The sequence below is a fragment of the Sebastes umbrosus genome, chromosome 13 (assembly GCF_015220745.1).
Source record: "Sebastes umbrosus isolate fSebUmb1 chromosome 13, fSebUmb1.pri, whole genome shotgun sequence".
NCBI lineage: Eukaryota > Metazoa > Chordata > Actinopteri > Perciformes > Sebastidae > Sebastes > Sebastes umbrosus.
In genome coordinates this window covers 9,011,202-9,033,057 of record NC_051281.1, presented here as the reverse complement: position 1 = coordinate 9,033,057, position 21,856 = coordinate 9,011,202, and the positions used below count along the sequence as shown (strand labels likewise).

Sequence of the window (21,856 nt, the reverse complement as noted above, 5' to 3'; positions counted from 1 at the left end):
TCATAGTGTTCAGCGTTTGCTTACTGTAATAATTCACTGGAAATAGTATGCGATTTGTGTACTATTGGTTTCGTGTTAAGGTTTCGGACGTGCAAAAATATCTCACATACTGTTTTAGCGTACTAAATAGCATGTTAGTGTGGTTTTCCGATGCAACCCTGGTCTATATACTCTGTCACTTTAGTTTTACCATGCACTTTGGGTCGGTGTTGGAACACAGCCATCAAGGTTTTAGTTTATTTGTGTCCTTGAGAGACAAATGAACAAACAGTTGTTTGAGCCAGTACTTACACTAATGAATGTGGGCTGCTGTATAACCTAAAGGGAAGAAGGAAGAGCGCGATGGCTCCCAGGTGAAATGGCTGATTGAACAGAAACACATGAAAAAACAAAAACATAGTTAGAGGTAATAGACAGGGGCCACAGAAATTGAAAACAACTAAATTATAATGGTCTTGAGGTGAGATGTGAATCAACGATAAATTATGATTTTAGGTTTCATGTGACTTTTTTTGTGTCCTCCTGTACAGATTCAGGCCGGTCTCATACACTGTTCGTAGCTATACCTACGAAAAGTAATGCACTGTAATTCGTAATTATTGTATGTAAACTACATAATTGTCAAGTAGGAAATATAAAAAGAGACGTAGGAGGAGGTTGGGGTAAATGGATAGGTCTAAAGTACCGGACTTTCACCCAGGAGACTGACGTTCATGTCCCTTGTGAAACCAAAAGTCAACGTTGTTATTTGTCACGTGACTGACATAGTTAAGTAACGCAACTTCCGGTGTTATTTTAAGCAAAATCACGATCTCTTCCTAAACCTAACTAAGTAGTTTTATTGCCTTAACCTAAGGAAGTTATTTCCTTTGAAGATGGAAGTATATTTTGAAAAGACTGTATGCATGTGGGGACGGGGGGAAATTGACATGTGTTGCTGGACATTCGTAGGAAAACGAATGAAAAAGGAGGAATAACCTTTTTGTAAGAGATCATACAAACTGTTGTATGAGAATACGTTGACAGATTACATAGTAAAGAATAGATATATCTGTCTATTTACTATGTAATCTGCCAACGTAAAGAATAGATAGATATCCTGACACATTGTATGTGTCTTTATACAGCTGTGGGTTTTTGTTGACCAATATCAAAGCATTACCAAGAGGCTTGGACATTTACTCTTATTTTTCTGCTATTCCCTTCCCCTTCCCTCTGTCCTTTCCTATTTTGACATTTCTGTGTGTAATCCTTTGAGCTTATCAGTGATGATAAGTCTCCGTTACCCAGAGCTTTGGCTGCCTCAGAGAGTTTATGCATGATAAGCAAACAACGTAAAACCACCTGAAATCACAAGTGCATGAAATAGATGTTGGAAATGTAATGCTACCCACATTGTATTACACAACAACAACAACAACACTTTTCACTGCTAACTTCAAATATTTTTAATATGTATGCAAAATGTTCATTTGTTTCCACTACAATATCCGTTCCTGGCAACTAAAGCGTGATTACTGTGTCTACACAGCAGACTTAAATCACAAGGGATGTTGACTTTGGCAGAATTACTGCACTAAATGCTTATTTTGTCATTAATCACAGAGCCAAAATGGTTGCTTTTAGTGAAAAGTAGCTTTCCATTGTGTTGAGACATAAGAAATAAGTTGAAGTTGTCACTGCAGTACCTTTATAGATGATAGATGCAGCACAGGTGCATGTCAGTATAATTATTAAAGACGTGCTTTTTTGTTCTTTTATGTTATGTATGATCTAGCGTGAGGGCAATAGTTGAAATCACTGTATTCCATTTTCCAAGTCTCCCAGTCTAGAAATTATATTTCTTTCATATTTTCTTCATTTGTTCCGAGAGGCTTTTGTTCAGAGCTCTATGCCCATGAGGTAAAACCCAAGGTCCCACTGCCCTCCAGCTGAGAGACGTCCTCTTTATATCAAAGGCATAATCAGGATTGCATTATGTGAAGCAGGAGAAAAATAACTCTGTGTAGCGCGCTAACTCTGATAATGGTCTGCCGCTCCTTGAAAAGAAGAATTGGAAACACAGAAGGCAGTAATCAGAAAGCCAAGTGGAAAATTGGAACAAAAACCTTTGTTGGTTCATTGTGTGTTTTCTTAATGTGTTTTTTAAATCTCCAAGTGTTTTGCTCCTCAAGGCCACTGCCCTTTATTTATATAACTTCATCAAACTGCTTACATGCCCAAAAAGTGTGCATTACTTTCAGTAGAACTAAGAGGAGATGGTAAAGGGTAACTTTGGTATTTTTCAATCCTATATTCCCATGTTTTTGTGTCAAAGTGACTAATGGGGACAATAATTAGTCCAGTATTGAGGGAGAATGCTGCAGACCGCTAAATGAGCTGTAATGTAATCGCTCGAGGCAATTCCTCACAGTCAATGTACATCCACTAAAAGTGCTTGTTTTTGCCACTGACAGGCTCAGATTGTTATTATAAGTGTCTGACAACATTATGGAAAGGACCTTACAGAGACATAAAATGATTTTCGTTATACCTTTCGCTTGATTCCGGTCTGTTTGTTATTGTCTGTGTCGCTCGGAGAAGCCTCGCTCTGAAACCTTGCGTCGCATCCACATTGTCGAAATCAGCTAAATATTTAGCCATGACATTGAAAATCTTTTAGATAACACTAATGCTGGGTACACATTACACAAGAATCAAGCCCATTTTAGGCTTGATTCCCCGCTCTCGACAATCGTTAGCAGAGCCCCGATTTTTGATGGTTCTAAAGATTATCTTACCAGATATTACTGTGGTGTGAGGTTTGTTAAGAGTGTTTTTTACATCCCCCGATCGGGGCGATTACCTTGTATTACACCCTCAATACTGGACCAATTTCAGAAACTGTTGTCCCCATTAGTTACTTTTACAAAAAAACATGGGAAAATAGAGTCCAGGTTGAAAAACACCCAATTTACCCTTTAACAGTAAATGTGGTATTGTCTTGACGCGTTGTCCATTCTTTTGCTGTTTCTCTCTAATTCAGGAAAGATCCAGAAGGATGGGAGAAAGGAGTCATGTAAACCTATACTCAAAGTGGAGTACAAGACCTCGAGGAACAGGTGTGTGTGTGTGTGTGTGTGTGTGTGTGTGTCAGATTGCATGATTTCATGAAGTTTCCTGATTAAACTAAATTATGATTTGAATATAACCACGGGGAGATTTATCCTGTGGTGGTTATTTCATCATGTAGTGAATTATCAATCAAAAGCCACCAACAGAAACAAAAAAGCTGTCATGTTTTTGGCAAAACATTATTTTATGATTGTAGGCCCTTAAAATGTGCTCACAGGGAGTGGAAAGTGAAATTACACATTTTAATTGTAATAAATTATACAGTTATACAAGCATTGTGATATCAATTACAGAATTGCCAAATAAAATATGTCTAATAAATGGTTGAACTGTTTGATTAATGGATTTATTCATTCATTCCTGTTCTCCCTCCACAACAGCGAGCCTTTTGTTATCTTCTCTGGGGGCCTTTCATATGACAAGGCAGGGCGGCGGCCTACGTTAACCATCATGCACGGCAAGGCCATCACCGTGCTGGAGATGGACTATCCTATTGTAGAGTTCATGGCGCTCTGCGAGACTCCTTACAACAACGGTGAGTGCATACAAACACAATGACAACACCGGTGTCACGTATTTTCTGGATTCAGCTTCAGTGGTTTATATGGTTTTAAAGCCACGCAGAAGGTTTAGGTTTTATTTTGTTCAAGTTTTGAGATATTGTTTCTGAGTTTTCTGCTGCCATAGAAATTAAATGGGGGGACTAGAATCTAGTTTGTGATGCTTCAAGCATTAAAAAAATACTCAATACACAAAAAAGTCACAAATCCACATCTAATAAAAGAAAGATGAGGTGAATATGTTATTTGTGCATATCCTGTAGTCTTTTGGTTACCTTACTGTTTCCTTAAAAATGACACACAAGTCAAACTCATGCTTTTCTAAGACATGTTGGAAGACCTCAAAGACTCCTCTGTCCACTGCTTACAGCTACGGCGATTAATCGATTAGTTGTCAACTATTAAATTAATCGCCAACTCTTTTGATAATCGATTAATCGGTTTGAGTGGTTTGAGTTCCAACTTTTTAAATGTGAATATGTTCTGGTTTCTCTTCTCCTCTAAGACATTGAAGGATGTCATCTTGGGCTTTGGGAAACACTGATCGACATTTTTCAAAATTTTCTGACATTTTATAGACCAAACAACTAATCAATTAATCGTGAAAATAATCAACAGATTAATCGACAATGAAAATAGACATTAGTTGCAGCCCTATCACCGTTCAGGAAAAAGATTTTCAAATGTTTTTTTTGTTGTGCATCAGGTTGAATATTTTTCACACCTGCAGGTTTGAGGATTCTGTAAAGGTGTCCGCAGCAGCAGCAAGTGTCGTCAAACAACCTGACCTGTTCAGTGACTGACTGTGTGTGTGTGTGAATTTAATCAACAATACAAAACTCTCAAATGTAAAAAATGATGGTTTTATTTAGAGGTTCAAACTCAAGTTATGTTTTGGTTGGACATTTTTCCTGGGTGCCATAAAGAGGGCTGCAGATTGATTAAATATTATCCTAAGAACACTTGAAAAAGTCTATTTTCTATGTGTGGTTGTAACTGATGTAAATATGGATTAAGCATTATCCTCTTCAGTTTGTCTTTGTATCTTACAGAGGTCCAGGAGCCGTACGCAGTGGTGGTGCTTCTGGAGAAGGACTTAATCGTGGTTGATCTGACACAGAGCAAGTATGTATTACACAGATGTAAACACATGTGACTGAGAGAGTCTCATCATCACATCAGGGGATAACACTTCTTATACCTTTCCTCCATAAGCCGAATCCCGTCACAGGCAATGACAAAATGAAAGCCACTATCTAACCTAACCAGTATCACTGGAATCTTCAGGGAGAATCTCTGAATAAAGACGTGTCACTTTGCTCTGGAGGTGAAAACGCTACCACTCCACTTAAATTAACTTGTTATCACTATTGGAGGGAATGAAAGTGAAGGTGAAAGGTGCCGATGTGGTGCAGTTGTGACTGATTATCACCTCAGGCCAGGGAATACATTTGAATAGCAGCAACACACTATAAATTAGGCCTCGGTGTGAGTAGGAGGGTTTAAATTAGGTTGCCTAGTTAATTAGGTTACCTAATTAAAGCTGTTAGATATATATATCTCCTGATGGCTTAATGTTTTTTTAAACTTGTCAAGATTGTCTTCGCCGACATTGTCAGCTCATTGATTAGCTGCTAATCCTGTTTAAATTGTCCATTATAAATAAGTCTGTGGCCTGCACGTAGAGGGTATAGTGTATGGTGTATTTGATAGCTAATACACTGTATATACCTTCACACTCATATTCAGAAAGTTTACTGATCTAGGAATAATTAGTATTTGTGACATAATTGCGACATGTGGTACAGTAGCACACCTGGACATCTTTCAGCCATATTTCTATGTGGGCACATAGCGGTGTCAGTCTGATTATATACGCAATAGGGCTGTCAAAGTTTACGTGATAATATTGTTTTAACGCACATTTTTTTTAACGCCACTAATTTCTTGTAGCCGGCTCAGTTTTAGAGCTAGATTGAAGATACTGGCATCATATGAAACTAAAAAACCTAAGGAATCCGTTTGTACCAACCATGTCATACTAGCTTGTCATGAAATAAGCTAAATAACGCTTGAAACTTGCGCTACATTTTGGCGAGGAAAAACTCTCATGGCCATTTTCAAAGGGGTCCCTTGACCTCTGACCTCAAGATATTAGAATAAAAATGGGTTCTATGGGTACCCACGAGTCTCCCCTTTACAGACATGCCCACTTTATGATAATCACATGCAGTTTGGGGCAAGTCATACTCAAGTCAGCACACTGACAGCTGTTGTTGCCTGTTGGGCTGCAGTTTGCCATGTTATGAGTTGAGCATATTCTTTATGCTAAATGCAGTACCTGTGAGGGTTTCTGGACAATATTTGTCAATGTTTTGTGTTGTTAATTGATTTCAAATAATAAATATATACATACATTTGCATAAAGCAATCATATTTGCCCACTCCCATGTTGATAAGAGTATTAAATACTTGACAAACCTCCCTTTAAGGTACATTTTTGAACAGATAAAAAAATGTGTGATTAATTTGCGATCAATCGCGATTAACTATTTGAATCGATTGACAGCCCTAGTATGCAACAATGCCAGTGAGGCCGAGTATACTGTAGATTAAGAGGTGAAAGTGTGATACATTTTAGTAACGCTGATCCTGTAATTCATTTCCAGTTGTAATTTTTCTAGGTAGATAAAGTGTGAAACCTTTAATGGGTATTTTTCTTATTTCACAATGCAGTGAACATGCAAACAGATCAATTATCTCCTTGTTGTTATTTCATGCTGACTTCAACTTCCCATTTTGCCGTAGTGGCATATAATCTTCTACACCATATCATATGCACGTGTCTTGCAGCTTCCCTGTCTTTGAGAACCCTTACCCCATGGACGTTCACGAGTCTCCAGTTACCTGCACGGCCTATTTTGCAGACTGTCCGCCCGACATTATCCCCATCCTCTACTCGATAGGAGCTAAACACAAGAAGACCGGCTACAGCCAAAAGGTAGGAGAGGGAAAATATGAGGGATGAATTGTAATACCCTCCTTTTGTGCTGTATTTGACTCTTTTTTTTTTGCCAGTTCCAGCCTTGATTGGCAATTTATTCTACTTGTGATGTTTGTGAAAAGTAAAAAGAAAATCTTTTCAGTAATGTTTTCAGAGTGTCGGAAAAGTGATAAAGGTGCTTGTATAATGATGTGTCTGTGCGCACCACTGCTTTGCTCTCAAGGTTGCTGTAATGTGAATGATCTTCACAATTTATGAAAAAAAAAAGTCAGCCTAACAAAATAATTGCTGTTATGAACTTGAATCAAATGATTGTTTTTTATTAAAACATGAGTCATTTTAATCAGTGCAGTTTTGTATTTGAGGATGAAAGCATGTGATGTTGAAAAATTCTCAACATGATTATTCTGTGTTTTGGAACATAATGGAAATCTTACCAACGGGGCTCAGTGGGAGAAAAGCAATAGATGATATGATTGGGTTTTTAAAATAATAGACGCTCTGTCTGTAACCGTGTCAGGAGTGGCCAGTCGCCGGAGGATTGTGGACGTTAGGCTCCCACACCTACCCAGAGATCATCGTCACAGGGTATGTCACAAATATTCACAGCGATATTATGTCGATGCAGAGAGACCTTGTTAGTCCAAAACACATGGTGATCATTAGCCCAAGCTGTCCCAATTAAAAGGGAATGTACAGTATGTGTGTCCTCACTAACATCTTGACAGGACCAGCACAGCACAGCCTGGGGCCATATGTGTTGTAACGGCTTGACAGAGACGTTAACCTGTTCTGAAGGAAGTGCGCTGGGTGTTGTCTGCTTCTAGGCAGCACTCGAATCCTGCACAGTGTAGCATTTATAATCAATAATCATCACTGCCCATTTTTTAAAGAGGACCTATTATACTTGTATGTGTTCCCCTTTTCATTTAGTGTAATATATGTTTTTTTGTGCATGTAAAAGGTCTGCAAAGTTACAAAGTCCAAGCCAAAGGGAATTTGGAACAGAACAGAAACTCTTCTCCTGAACTGCCTAAAACGCCTCGCTTGAAGTCCTGCCTTTTCTTTCGTAACGTGGTGATGTCACCAAGTAACACATGTGCATAATACCTGCCTAGCGGCTAGTTTGGCACGCCCTCAAACAAAGGTAGTTAGAGCGGAGCTGAGGCCTGTACTACGAAGCAAGTTCAACATACCCAGGGTATCTTCTCGTTATCTGGTTTAACTAACCCTAACAAACGAGATCCCGCTAAGCGGTCCTACGACGGTGGTTATCAACAACAAGCATTTTACAAAACAAGAATAAACTATAATATTAGACAAATACGAAGATGTTAAACACATAATCTAGACTAATAGTAACACAGTTGCAGGAAGGACGTCTGTCAAAAGGAAAAATTGACGATGTGTGAATGTCTAAATGAACAGACTTAAGCTATTAACGGAATACTCAAAAGTCAGATATGTTTGTCTAGATGCGACAGTGACATACTGTATAAATAACTTTCAAAATAAAATGGATGAATAGATACAGTAGGCGACATTTTGCCCTTTGGTAATGATACAGCGTGTATGATTATTTCAACCTTCTTTTAGCTGCGTCCCCGACTCCAGCGGTGTGAAACGGACTTGGCAGCAAATAAAATAAATAAATATAAAAACATAATTCATAGCAGTAAGCACCCACAGCATACACCAGCTGTCCTTCCTGCATTTGTCAGTTTAAATTGTGTTTATTTTAGCCTGGATTACGACTTAAACTTCTTCGTCTTTCTGTAATGTTATCATACGATCAACACACCGAGCTCTGATTGGTCAGTAGGCGGTGCTTTCATATGAGTTGATCTGTTATCTGGAACATAACCTGTTCTGGAGCAGGTTAGGTGTTCAAACAGAGCGTTTCAGACAGATGATGAAAAGAGTTGCTGCAGCACAGCCGATATGAGGAAAATAAAGCGTTTTTTGAACATAAAAGCATGTAAACATGTTCTTGTAGAAACCGACAATACAAGTATGCACCTGAAAAAGAGCAGAATAGGTCCTCTTTAAGATCTAAGACAGCTGCAACAATTTATTACAGTTGGGGAATTTGTGGCGATAAAGCAAAGAGCGAGGTTAAATGTTTTCCCTCTAATGTCCTGATCTGTTCTCACAGTAATTAAACAAGCTCATTTTGCCGAATAGACAAAAGAACTGTTCTTTCTCTTTGTTCAGACACGCTGACGGATCAATTAAGTTTTGGGACGCATCTGCAAGTAAGTCCACTCTCTTTAAAGCCTTTCTGTCTTTGTGAGCTTTGTTCATCTCAGGCTGTTGTCACACAGCTTGCTCCAATAAACAATATGTTTTCATGAATCCCATGGTGAGTAATTTCATATTTGCCATGGGCTCTCAGCTCAATGCAAATTAATAGCACCATTGTCATATGAGATGCTCTACAACAAATAAAAGGCCCATTGTGACGTTCACAGATGGCTACACACTAAACACCCAGCATGTAAATGAGAGGTTTTTCTCTGGTCTGTGGATTCCTTTAACTTTGCATTGCAGCATATCTGCCTACCTTAATTTTCTTAGTTTAGTGATACCTGCTTACTCTCAGAGCTCAAACTAAACATACCAGCCTAAAGCTACTGTATGGTGGCATGCTGGTTAGTTAGTTTTCTAACCTTTTGTGATAATAATACACACATTAAACCATTTTATTTTTATATGTCAAAAAAACACGAGGTTATTTTCTAATACCATGCAGCTCGCATAATGTTTTGACATTGTATTTTCCTTATATCTTCTTTATTTTCTTCTTTATTCCTTATTATTTTACATTTATCTTTGCTATAAATGACTCAAGTCCTCCTTTGATCAACAAATAAATGTTGCACAAACAATGAGGATGCATGTTTCCTACCTTAGCTGTTTTTGTTGATAAAAGCTCAGCACAGTTTTGTGTGAAGTAAAATCAGAGAGCTGTAGTCACTTTTCTCTCAGCCAGTCACATTACCTACCTAATGCCTTTTATACAGCTGCACTAAACATAGTTATTCATGGTGAAAATGGCCCACCAAATGGAGAATAGAGACAAAAAGAGGTATGAAAATATTATTGTTTTCTGGATGATGGAGAATAGCGAGATATAAAACTGAATCCAAAGGCAGATGGAGGGTATTAGGCTGCTGTTATTGTATCTTTTTTACAATCCCATGTAAAGGTCTAAACCAACAGATATATATTTCACCAAAACGAACCATTTCTCTAACCAGTCACACTACAGATGTTGTACAAGCTGAAGACCTCCAAAGCGTTTGAGAAGCCAAAGCCAGTTGAGGGCCGGGCGGCCGAGTTGGTGGAGGAAGACCCCTTCGCCATTCAGATGGTCAACTGGTGTACCCAGAGTCGCATCTTCTGTGTGGTTGGCATCTCGTCCCACATCATCCTGTATCGCTTCAGCAAATACGATGCCAACACTCAGATAGTGGTGAGTGACATGAGAATCAAGGTAAAAGGAGTGACATCCTGGTGCGCTATGTAAGGAGTGTAAGTAAGGTAATTCTTACAAAATCTTAAGTGACTGTGTTTCAGAAATATGTTATGATCCGAGCCTTGTGTTTTTGTAGTTCACTGTAGTAGTCACATTGTTACAGGATTGGAAATAGTTATTGTGACTATTCATATTGTGTCTGTGTCATCCTCAGTCACTAGAGGTGCGTCTTCAGTGTGAGGCGGAGGATGTCATCTCTCCGTCCGACAATGAAAACAACCCCTGCTTCTCAGAGTCCAGCCCCCACTCACCCCAACACCCAGCTAGCCCCGGCAGTCGGACACCCGAGGGGAACAAAGACAGCCTCCCCTGCCTTAAGTAAGAACTCCTCACACACATCAGAGTTTCTCCGCAACAAATAACAACAAATATCTGTGGGTTTTTTTTCAGTAACCAAACTGAATATTTATATCAAATAGACGAACAATCAAACTTTTAACAGGAGAGCAAACTCCTCTGTCAAGACATAATTCAATAGTCATTATGATACATGATAAGATCCAGCTAACAGTAAATTAAACGCTGGATATGAATGCTCCTCTGTTGATTTGGATTCACTTTTTTGTCGTTGCTTGTGACTTGAACTTTTTTTTTATATATCTAAACTAATGACACCTTAGTGTTTGTACTACAGTGTCCTTCCTAATCTGTCAGGGGGTGATGTATATAAAAACAGGTTGCCCTTTATGTTGCCGTCATGTATTTATTGACTACATTCAAAGTGCAGTGATTAGCCTGTTGCACTGGTGGGATCCATCATTTTGCATTCTAACCTCACAGACACCACCATGTTTGACCTTTGCCATGTTCAATACCGTATGCTGTTTTAGATTGTTATAGATATATATGATTGTACGTGCACATTTGTAGCAGATGTATCCATCAATCTGCAGTTTCCACCCCATTTTCCATGCATACTCACTGTTTAGCCGTTAGTTACTGACACTTTTCCAGTGAATTTTCATTATGGAAACAAACATGTTGCAATGTGTGTTTCTTTCTCACTAAAGCCCTGTTTCCACCGCAGGAACTTTCCCCTGAACTAGGAACCTTTTGAGGAGCTCATTGCGTTTCCACCGCAGGGACCAGGGTCTCAATTATTTTTAGGGGACATTTTTTGGGCGGGGTGTAGTACTTTCTGAAAGTACCGGGATATTCAGGGTGGAGCTTGCGGGGATAACCGTCGCTGTTTAGTCAAACACACACACACAGACACACACACAGACACTGCTTTAACGGCTTCAACTCGTGAACTGCCTCACTCATAAACAAGGAAGTACTCTTTGTTTGACAGCATTGAAAGTAAAGTTAGGCTCTGCTGTCGGCCTCCCGACTCATTAAAAAAAGACAGAGGGTAAAAGAAAGAGAGAGATTATGAGGGCGAGCGGTAGCGTTAGAAGAGGGAGATAGTGATGGTGATAGATGGTGCTGTGAAAGAAAAGTTATTTTGTTTCACGCCGATTACGTTCTAAAGCACAAATAAATAACCATCAGATGATTTGCTGTGGGGACAGACGCTCTTAATTTTCCTCATTTCCCTCCTCTGCATTTCATTCATTACATCCGACGTTCATCAGTAAATATTATGCAGCAGTAAATATCATTGCAGTGAGACGAATCCTACTGTTTCTTTTTTTTCAACGTGTTTATTAGATGAAATGGGTGTTTACAACTGCGACCACCAGCAGCCCTCGTCTCATGTCATGTTGCTTTTTCATACGTCAGTTGACTAATTCACCTAATCTCTGCAGGTCTTTACACCGCTATGGAAACGCTGACAACAGTGGGCTGAAGGAAGCTTTTAGTTCTTTGAAAAGTAGTTCCCGGGACTAAAAATTACCAGGAACTTCTTGGTAGAAACGGGGCTTAAGTACTGTATTTATATTATACAGTACTCTCTTCTTTACATCTGTTTCAGGGTGAAGGACCGGATGGTTCGGGTTCCTCCTGGCTACCAGGCGGAGCTGGTCATCCAGCTGCTGTGGGTAGACGGAGAACCTCCACAACAGATCACCAGCCTGGACATCAACTCTGCCTATGGCCTGTAAGTCTCCAGATGCATGGCAGTCTCTCTGTCTGCTGGTCCAAGTATCCATCTGTGTGACTATTCATCTGTTTGTCTAGATTAGGAATATGGGCAAGGCATTTCTTCATTATTTGGTTCCATATCTTTGCTAGTCTGCATTCAGGACAGTCATCCCTATTATAGTTTAGAGGAGTTTGCACAAATTGGTTACGGACAAAGCTTCTGAAATCTTTGATTATTGTCTTGGTGCAATGGTAGCTTTAACTTAACGATTATTGAGCTTTATAGTGCCGTCATTAACAGCATTATTGGAAGTAAAGCAGATAGTGGAATCTTTACTAAGGTTACAACTGACAGACCAAGAAGGTTTTTTTAATTGTTAAATGTAAATTGCTGGTAGCTGTAACCCAGCAAAGCACCAGATAATTCATCTTATATTAAAGTTGTAACAGAGGAATGCATGTCGGTGGTTCCAAATGGCAGCAAGAGGAGACAGTTTGTCAGTGGTTCAAACTTCAACCTCTAGAAATCATCTAACACACCGACTCTAAGCCACACACAGCATGTTGGTGTGTACGCTCCATCTGTCTGTGTGTATCTGTGTCTCCATTGGCCCGTCTCTCCATTTTTATATGTTGAGTTTTTGGAGTATTATAATTTAGAAATACTTAAAAGGTGAAGTAAGGTTGCAATACCACCATAGCTGCAGACCAATGAATAAAAGTTACCAGCAGTAGTTAGAAACACCAAGCATATATTACAGTAGCATTATTAGTTTAGCAATAACTTGGCAAGTCAAGCTCTTCTGACACGCAGAAATGATGGAAGTAGTACATTTAACCGCTGCATGGTTAGGGTCAGTATTGTTGCTATTATTGACTGCAGTTAATAAACCCTGAGCACAGGGTTAGAACAGTGTTTAAATGGTTTCCAGTAACTCGGTTTGAGATGTCTTGACAAACAAATGTACCACTTGCCAGCCAATCATACAAAAAAAACATATTTTCTGTGGCCATAGATGTAACACTGAATAAAGTGAGTGATGGTCGAGGTGGTGGCCAGTGAATAGCAGTTGTCAGCAGCAGTAGTAACGAGATACATGGCAGGTTAAATAGGTCAGTCTGTCATGTGTAAGTGTGCTATCGAGCATGTAGTGAGAGCAGTACACACCTGGAGATAACACCAGCTGGTCATGTTAGTGTTTATTTATTTATGAAGAATGAGGGCTTGAAGGGTGACTTTGGTATTTTTCAACCTGGACCCTATTGTCCCATGTTTTTGTGTCTAAATGACTAGTGGGGAAAACAATTCTGAAGTTGGTCCAATATTGAGGGAGAGCGCTGTAGACGGCAGCTGCTCACAGGCTGCAATATGGTGCTATTGGGGCAAGCTGGCATCGTCATTTACGTCCACTAAAAGAGCTTGTTTTTGCCATGACAGGCTCTGATTGTTATTATAAGTGTCTGACAACATTATGGAAAGAGTCTCGCTCGAGGAGAAGTCAAAAATCTGGCGAGGTGACGTGTTGTGGGAAGACAACAGTGGAATAGTGGAAAAGCGAGTGGCAGCCTGGCAGACTTTGTTGTGTTGGAGTACAGAGAGCATAGCTTAGTGTTATCTAAAATATTTTCAATGTCATGGCTGAATATTTAAATGATTTCGACAATGTGGATGAGGTCTTTGAATTAGATGGCTTAAGCGGGACTTGGACACAATAACAAACAGACCGGATCAAGCCAAAGGTCAAGAAAAAGGTTTTATTTCTCTGTAGGGTCCTTTCCATAATGTTGTCAGACACTTATAATACCAATCTGAGCCTGTCGGTTGCCAAAACAAGCACTTTTAGTGAACGTAACGTTACATTGACGCTGCTCACTTGCCTTCGCAGTTTGTTTCGCTGCTGCTGGTTACAGCGCTCTCCCTCAATATTGGACCAATTTCAAAAATTGTCCTCATTAGTCAATTAGACACAAAAGCATGGGGAAATAGACGATCAGGTTGAAAAATACAGAAGCTACTTTTTAAAAGCATTTGGATATTGGGATGTGGGGTCGAGGGACTATGAAATGCCATATTCAGCACCGCTTTTGCTTACATAGTACAGTCAATATCAAAATTGTTGTTTTCACACAGGCAGAGCTGGGTTACAACCCAAAAAGTTGCCCGCATTGAGCTTTCCTCACTGCAGTGTGTGCAGGCCTGCAGTCAGAACCTGACAAATTTAATTTCAAGATAGTAAACTGGACCCCTGAGCCTGAACCGAGCCTCTAGTGGGCTGAAACCTTATTATTTCTGTCCGTCGTCTTCTGTCTCCTTTCTGTCTCTGCTATCTTTCATTATAGATAGCATATAACTGTAAAACTATGCAAAGTACCTGATGTTGACTTGAGTAATGGTTGACATTTTTTTTATAATATTTAAGTTTTCAAAATTTCAAAAACATAAGTGTGTTTGTGTTGAAGAGAAGTTGATTAACTTCCTGAGCCCAGACTGCTTTAAGACCACTTGTCTGGTTTTTGCTGTGAAAAGAAGTTCTGCTGGCAGAAACCAATAAAATCACAGCTCTTTTAAAACAGATCTATAGGGGTCAAGGCAGGGCCTTCATTTGCCTCTCTCCTCTAAAGCTATTCACAGCTTGAATAGAATTGCGGAAATTGATTTATTTTGTTTCATTCTTTTTTGCTTTTTCCCCTCAAACCGACTTATGAAAAACACACACCCACACTCACATTTAGATTTCAGTTCCTTTTTACTTCACTTTAGTGTATGTTGTACTTGTTATGTTGCAAGCAGAATTTAATATCCGTCCATCATTGACATCTGTTAAAATGGTGACAGTGAACATAATATAAAAGAAGCATTACAGTAGGAAACAGCAACATAAAAACACATAACACAAAGACTCCACTTAGCGGCAATACATCACTGCCACATTAATGTCTTTACACATTACTAAAAACACCACAACAGCACACAGCTGTCTCCTCAGGTCTCATCCATGTCACAAATGTGTATACCAAAGGATAAGTTCACTGTTAAGTCTTACTAAAATGTTTTGTATCATTTATAAATGTGCAAAGAAGAGACCTCACTGACAGCTTAAGTTCTCACTGGGATTAACTTCTCTTTGCTAAATGTATGTCAATTTAATGAAAGTCTGTACGACAGTAAGTGTAGTAATGCTATTTGCACTTGACTGATTGAATTCCTCTCCTGAAATTGCGAATAAAAAGTCAGCCGATCAGACTGTTGTCAGGCCATTAAATAGGTATTATCGGTCGCTATAAGCACCATAGATGTGGACCAACAGGGGCCTACTACACCCCATATTAGGTTTTACTATCTATACACATGGTAGATCACCGAAAGAAGTTAAAAATGAACACGACAGCGACCTCTAGCGACCGTAGTTATTATGACAGGAGCAGAAGCGGAAGTCTGTCTGCGTGAAACTCCATATGGGGTGGAGGTCAACATTTTGGCCATCAACATTTTTAGGCAACCAAATATGTTATAATTAACTTTAATGAACTGAGAACACACTGTGAAAGGGTTAAAGTTGTAAGACGAAAACGCGGACAACTCCTAGACCGGACAACGCTGTAGTAGCGACCTGTCAATCACAAGGTAGCCATGTCCAAAAGCATACCCTGCTTTATGGTCTATTTGTGTCTAAATGGGACCATAATTTACTAAATGAACATCTTGCTGTGTTGAAGACGACTTAAAACTAGCGATTGAGACCATAAACTCATGTTTACAATGTTTACTGAGTAGACTTACAATCAGACTTCTTTTAGCTTATAGGCTTATAGTGACCAATAAAACCAACACCTATTTAATGGCCTGATAACAGTTGAAAAAAAGGGAGGTGGTTACATAACTGATGACAGACTGTAGCAGAACTCTTTTCTTTCCCACCATTTTTCTTCTCTCGCTTTGCTCTATGAATGACGAGTTGCCCGGTAATGTCTTTTTTGCCGTTTGTGTAGTGAGACTCAAGCTGTGTTGAAGTGTCGCTCGTACTGAAAGGCTCAGATAAGGGTAGGCTTTTCGCCACCGCTGCCTTCGCACTTGCTGGTTTTATTCTGAGTGATGTGTTTTCAAATGCGTAATCATGGTGTTGAAATTGTTGTTTACACAAACTACATGACAAAAAGCCATTTCAAACACTTGGTAAAAATGTTCCAAATCAGAGACAACACTGCGGTTGTTGTTGTCGCGACTCGAACCATCTGACCATGTGACAGTAATGTAAAGTGAAGCAGGCATCTGCATGGTGGATACAGGAGAGCAATGATTGACTGGGCAGCAACAAGCTTGAGTGACATTAATGTATTCGCCTCACTTATTTCAGCATTTTCCTCTGATGGCTGGATTGAAAGAACCATTCCTTGTGAATATTGTCTAATTCTGGTCAACTGGAACATCTTTTGTATGAAAAATGACTGCCAACAAGTTTCATCAGTTAAGCCAGGGGCTCTAGAGCAGCAGGTGGCAATGGGGCTTATGGGAAATCATGGTATTAAAATTCTAAAACAGCAGCAATAGCAGTGTGAGATAAAGACGGGCCTTTGTTGACAGTAATTAGACCAAAATGTCACGGTTAATTTGACGGTGTCTGATAGTGCTACGTGTAGCACCTTTAATGTCAATGAGAATAAACAGGTGAAATAAACCTGCCAGCAGTATAAAATGTCTCAGCTGAATAACTCTTTCTCCTCCATGTAAATGCAAATGTGTGTGTGTGTGTGTGTCTGTGCATGTGCACGTGCTTCCTTGCTGCGTTTGTGTGTGTCCAGTCTGGCGTTTGGGAACTGTAATGGCCTAGCGGTGGTGGACTACTTGCAGAAAACCATCCTCTTGTGTATGTCGACACTGGATCTGTACGGAGCCGCCGACCCTTACCAGCGCCTTACCCGCTCCCCCCGCAGGAACAGACAGTCCACCTCAGGTAGCACGCACACACACACACACCTCTGGGATCCTGCCTACACACACATGCACGTGTACAACCAACACTCACTGTGCAACCACACAATAACGTGTCATAATGTTGTTGTTACATCCAGACTGTCATCTATTCTCCTGTCCTTCCTCTGGCTCTACTTTCTGTCTTCTTCTGTCCCCTTCCTCTCTATCTCAGGTTAGACTGATCTATCAGAATAATCTGATCTATCTTTCATGAGTAATCTGAAATCAATGATGCAGGTGGTTCTTGTATAGTCGATCAATTCCCCTGCTCTCAAGTCTTTAACCTGATCTATACCGTTTGATCAGGTTAAAGGCTTTCCCTACACATGAAGGGCATTTAAGATTCCAAACAAAGATGAAATCTTCTAGTATTATAGCTCTTGCATTTACTGTAGGAACAATTTTGATTCATAAAATATTGTAAAATATTCATATAAAAATATTATTGTTTCATATTTTTACAGTTTAAACTGGCCAACAGTATATAAGGTAGTTAAACTTCACTTCTGCCAGCTGCAGAATTAAAGTTTCTGTTACACATTAATGTATCAGTAGTAAAATCCAATAACATAATATAACTCTGAAAGCCATTCATCTACTTTAACTTTTGATACCCTTTTCTACTTAAACAGTACTTGTTAACTATTTCCTAATTAAGATTTTGCATTCAGGACATTTACTTGCAGTGAAGTATTTAATTATCTGGTATTGTTACTTTTACTTAAAGGGGCAATCCGTAAGATTTCAGTCCGGGTTGATTTTGGCGACACCCCATTTACTGGTGGTAACAGCTAATGTGGTTTAATACTACAGGTCCCAGAATAATGGGGGCAGCAAAACAAACTATTGTCGTTTTAATAAAGAAGTCAGGAAATAATTGGCCTTTTTCCATCATTCTGTGAGCAACCGTGCTGCACACGGCATCAGTCTGCAAACAGCAAAAGAAAAAGTAGTTGGTTACCTCGCTCTTCATCTAACAGCTCACTGTGGATGCTACGTTCCATTACACCTTGCAATATTCAAAACCAATCTGCTGTCAAAAAAATGAGGAAAATAACCGTTGTCTTCGACACATTTTTGATGAATGATAACAATGATCCAAGTAACATCCAAAAAGATGAGTTTCTGCATCAGCATTCAAAAATCAGTCCAACCTTCCTTCTTCCCTCTCTTCTTTGCTCTTTTTCTCCCACACATAACATACAAAGACAGAAACACACCCGTCCATCTCAGTATGCCTGTCCCAGATCTGCACTATGATATGAAGAGCATGTTAACACTTTGGCATTATTATGCATGTTGTCATTTGGTTTCTCTGTCCTTTCTGTTTTTAGTCCTGCTTGAGCATAGATCTGTAGTCTAAAGCCACAGAGGTCTCGTTGTACTTCCTGACCCCTGCCTCCCTTTTCTCTGCTACCGTTCTCGGCTGGTGATGGTCTCAGAAGGCTCTTATTTATACTTAATGTGGAGATATCCAGCCCCATTATATTGTCTCAAACACAAGCTGCACCTTTCTTATTTGACCCCACAGTAACCTTCGAGGGCACTGCAGCTCCAGCGGTTTAATATTTTAGATGTCGGAGGTCCTTTCAGCAACTTAAAGTACTGACTGATCGTATTACATAATTCCCATAAGTGGAGCTGGGAATGCTTTACAGGTATTCAGGATTTGTGTGAAGGGGATATTACTGTAGATGGAGGGATGACTTTGAGCTTTAGAAGCCACTTTCTTCATTTGCTGTTGCATAAGTGCTTTTATTGACAACCACAGTACTTATTGTTCCCAACTTCCTCTTCCGTAAAAGTCTTTCTGTGTCGGGTCTTTAAAATCAATTTGGAGATGGAAGGAAAAATAAAAACAGGCGACTGTAACCTTTTTCTGTACCCCAGGTGGCGGTGGTATGATTTTGAGCTCATGCTATGCTGGAGGTGATATAATACTGACGACAAAAACACTGTGGAAAGGCCAAACTATCTTTAAGCTGCTGGCCTCTTCTCTTTTTAGTAACGTTTTAGAACATAGTTTTCTGTCCTTCCCACAACATGTTTAACTGTTGTCCTCACACATGATTTGTATGTGTATACTATATATATGTCTACCAAATTTAGTGTATTCATTTCATAAATTGATGCTTATTTATTGATCGTTTTAAGTGTCTTTCTCTAGTTATAATAAGGGCTGTCAAAGTTTACTCAATAGAACGTGTTAACGCAAATTCGTTTTAACGCCGCTAATTTCTTTAACATACTAACGCAATCAATATTTTGGGGGTTGTAGCGGGTCCAGTTTTAAAGCTAGAGTGAAAATACTGCTATCATATGAATTTAGAAAACCTGAGGAATCTATTGGTACCAACCATGACATACTGTCATGGCCATTTTCAAAGGAGTCCCTTGACCGCTGACCTCAAGACAGGTGAATGAAAATGGGTTCTATGGGTACCCACGAGTCTCTCCTTTACAGACATGAGTATTAAATACTTGACAAATCTTCCTTTAAGGTACATTTTGAACAGATAAAATATGTGTGATTATTGTGATTAACTATGGACAATCATGCAATTAATCGCGATTAGATATTTGAATCGATTGACAGCCCTAGTTATAATGCATTATTGATACCATGTTAGGACAGTAGGCCTATGGCAAAAAGTATATAAGCAAAATGCAATGTAAAGCAGTTATTTGATGCAACAGGAGATTTATTTTGATGCTGCTTTGTAAGTAATGATAAATGATATGTTGCCTGCTAACACAGTAGTTTACTTCTCGTGCAAATGACCGGTCACATCAGCGTTTGTGGGGTTTGCAGCAGTAGCGGGTATATCTTGTCTGTCCTCCCCTGACACTAACTCGGTTGCTGCCTGCTCTTTCTTTTCCTCTCTAAGCCTGTGTGTTCTTCTCTCCCCTTCCTTCCTTTTATTCCTCCCCTCCCTTCCCTCCGTCCTATCCTAACTCCATCTATCCATCCTCACCTACTTTACCTTCACATACTCTTTACCTTGATTCCTCCTCCTCTCCTTTTCCTCTTCTTCATCTCCCACCTTCCTGTCCTCTCTCATCTCTCTACCTACACTTCTCACACTTTATTCCCGCCCACCATCCTCTCCACTACTCCTTCCTTCCCTCCTCTTCCTCCTCCTCCCCCTCCTCCTACCTTTTGGTGACTCTGTGGCTGCTGGTGTGGGCATGCGGGCCTGCCTGACAGAGTTTTGCATGCGCGGCCTGTCTAACTTTTATTCAGACTCAAAGAAAAGGATCCGTACATCCTATCAGAGTAAGTCGGGCCTTCCTGAAGGCTGGGGGACTCTGTGTTTGTGTGCAACACATTCTCACTCCCAACTCGTCAAATACCGCCATTTGGTCATTGCCCCTCGGCATCGGAGACCGACACACGGGGTACCCCTCTTGCGATACTTTTGGATGGACCAAGGACGGCGTGTCAATATATGCTCGTTACATGCATAGTGTCCTTTCAAAATAAACTTCCGTTTTCACAGGAAGTTAGGTTTCGGCAACACAATCACTTAGTTAGGATTAAGAAACGGTCGTGGTTGACGTTAACTTCACTGACTAACAACTCATGGGTCTGGCGATACTAACAACTCACGTGACTAGTGATTAAAGTGACTCACGGGACTGACGATACTAAACGACTCAAGTGACTAGTAACTCACATGACTTACAGGACTGATGATACTAACGACTCACGTGACTCACGAGGCTGACTATGCTAACGACTCATGTGAATCACAGGGCTAAAAATACTAATGACTCACGTGACTAGCGACTCACGTGACTAGGGACTTACGGGACTGACGATACTAAACGAGTCATGTGACAAGCGACTCACAGGACTGACGGTACTAATGACTCACGTGACTCATGGGACTGACGATACTAAACGAGTAACGTGACTAAAGACTGACATGACAAAAAAAGTCAACGTTACTTTTAGTTTCACACGGGACACAAACACCGGCCTCCTGGTTGAAAGTCTTGTGTTTGTTTGACCCATCTACCGCCCCTCCCGCCCACCCTTAGCAGTCTCTTACGATATTAATACTACGTCAGTTGCTCTGACCATCGAATAACGCCATGGGTTGGTTTACAATGGAGTTAGTTGAAAGCCCGGTTCGTCACATACTGTCACTAAAGGGTTCCTCCGTGCGTTGGTTTCCAATACCAAGGGGCACTGCCCAAACAGCGGTATTTGACGAGTTGGGAGTGAGAACGGGTTGTTGTGTGCAGCGGGTGGGGGTGGGGATGGGTTTGGGAGGTCTGGGGCAGTGTTGTGGTGGAACATACTGGCGTTGATGGAGATGGTCACCATCAACCATCATAGGGACGGGAAGGCGTGATGTGGACTGAAAGCAAAGGGACAAACCAAAGAGATGATTGGAATGAAAGTGCCATATAAAACAGACCGGCCCTATTCCAGTCATGTCTGATGGTATGTCCTTTGCAGAGAGCCACTCCTTTGAGTCTGTCAAGTAAGGGCAGTTATAAATATTATATGATCCATGTGATGTATATTTCAACTGAAGCGTAATGTGGTGAATAAAGGGCCTAGTGAAACTAAAATGTGGGCTTTTGGTTGATATTACAAAGGAATTCTTAGTTTTATACTACAGTAAAGG

The 21,856-nt window shown here is 40.1% G+C and overlaps 1 protein-coding gene across 10 annotated transcripts in view; it reads left to right on the top strand.

Annotated features, from left to right (window-relative positions):
- Positions 1 to 21,856, top strand: part of stxbp5l (syntaxin binding protein 5-like) — a 169,959-nt gene that overhangs the window by 108,485 nt on the left and 39,618 nt on the right. For 6 of the 10 annotated variants that reach the window (XM_037788943.1, XM_037788951.1, XM_037788949.1 and 3 more), the window contains exons 9-19: positions 3,026 to 3,101; positions 3,495 to 3,649; positions 4,727 to 4,799; positions 6,528 to 6,675; positions 7,199 to 7,266; positions 8,893 to 8,933; positions 9,939 to 10,153; positions 10,371 to 10,534; positions 12,135 to 12,260; positions 17,045 to 17,196; positions 20,425 to 20,493. In XM_037788943.1, coding sequence (XP_037644871.1) covers positions 3,026 to 3,101; positions 3,495 to 3,649; positions 4,727 to 4,799; positions 6,528 to 6,675; positions 7,199 to 7,266; positions 8,893 to 8,933; positions 9,939 to 10,153; positions 10,371 to 10,534; positions 12,135 to 12,260; positions 17,045 to 17,196; positions 20,425 to 20,493 — 1,287 coding nt within the window. The remainder of the gene's footprint in view (positions 1 to 3,025; positions 3,102 to 3,494; positions 3,650 to 4,726; positions 4,800 to 6,527; positions 6,676 to 7,198; positions 7,267 to 8,892; positions 8,934 to 9,938; positions 10,154 to 10,370; positions 10,535 to 12,134; positions 12,261 to 17,044; positions 17,197 to 20,424; positions 20,494 to 21,856) is intronic. The other 4 variants (XM_037788952.1, XM_037788950.1, XM_037788948.1 and 1 more) reach the window with 1 other exon arrangement.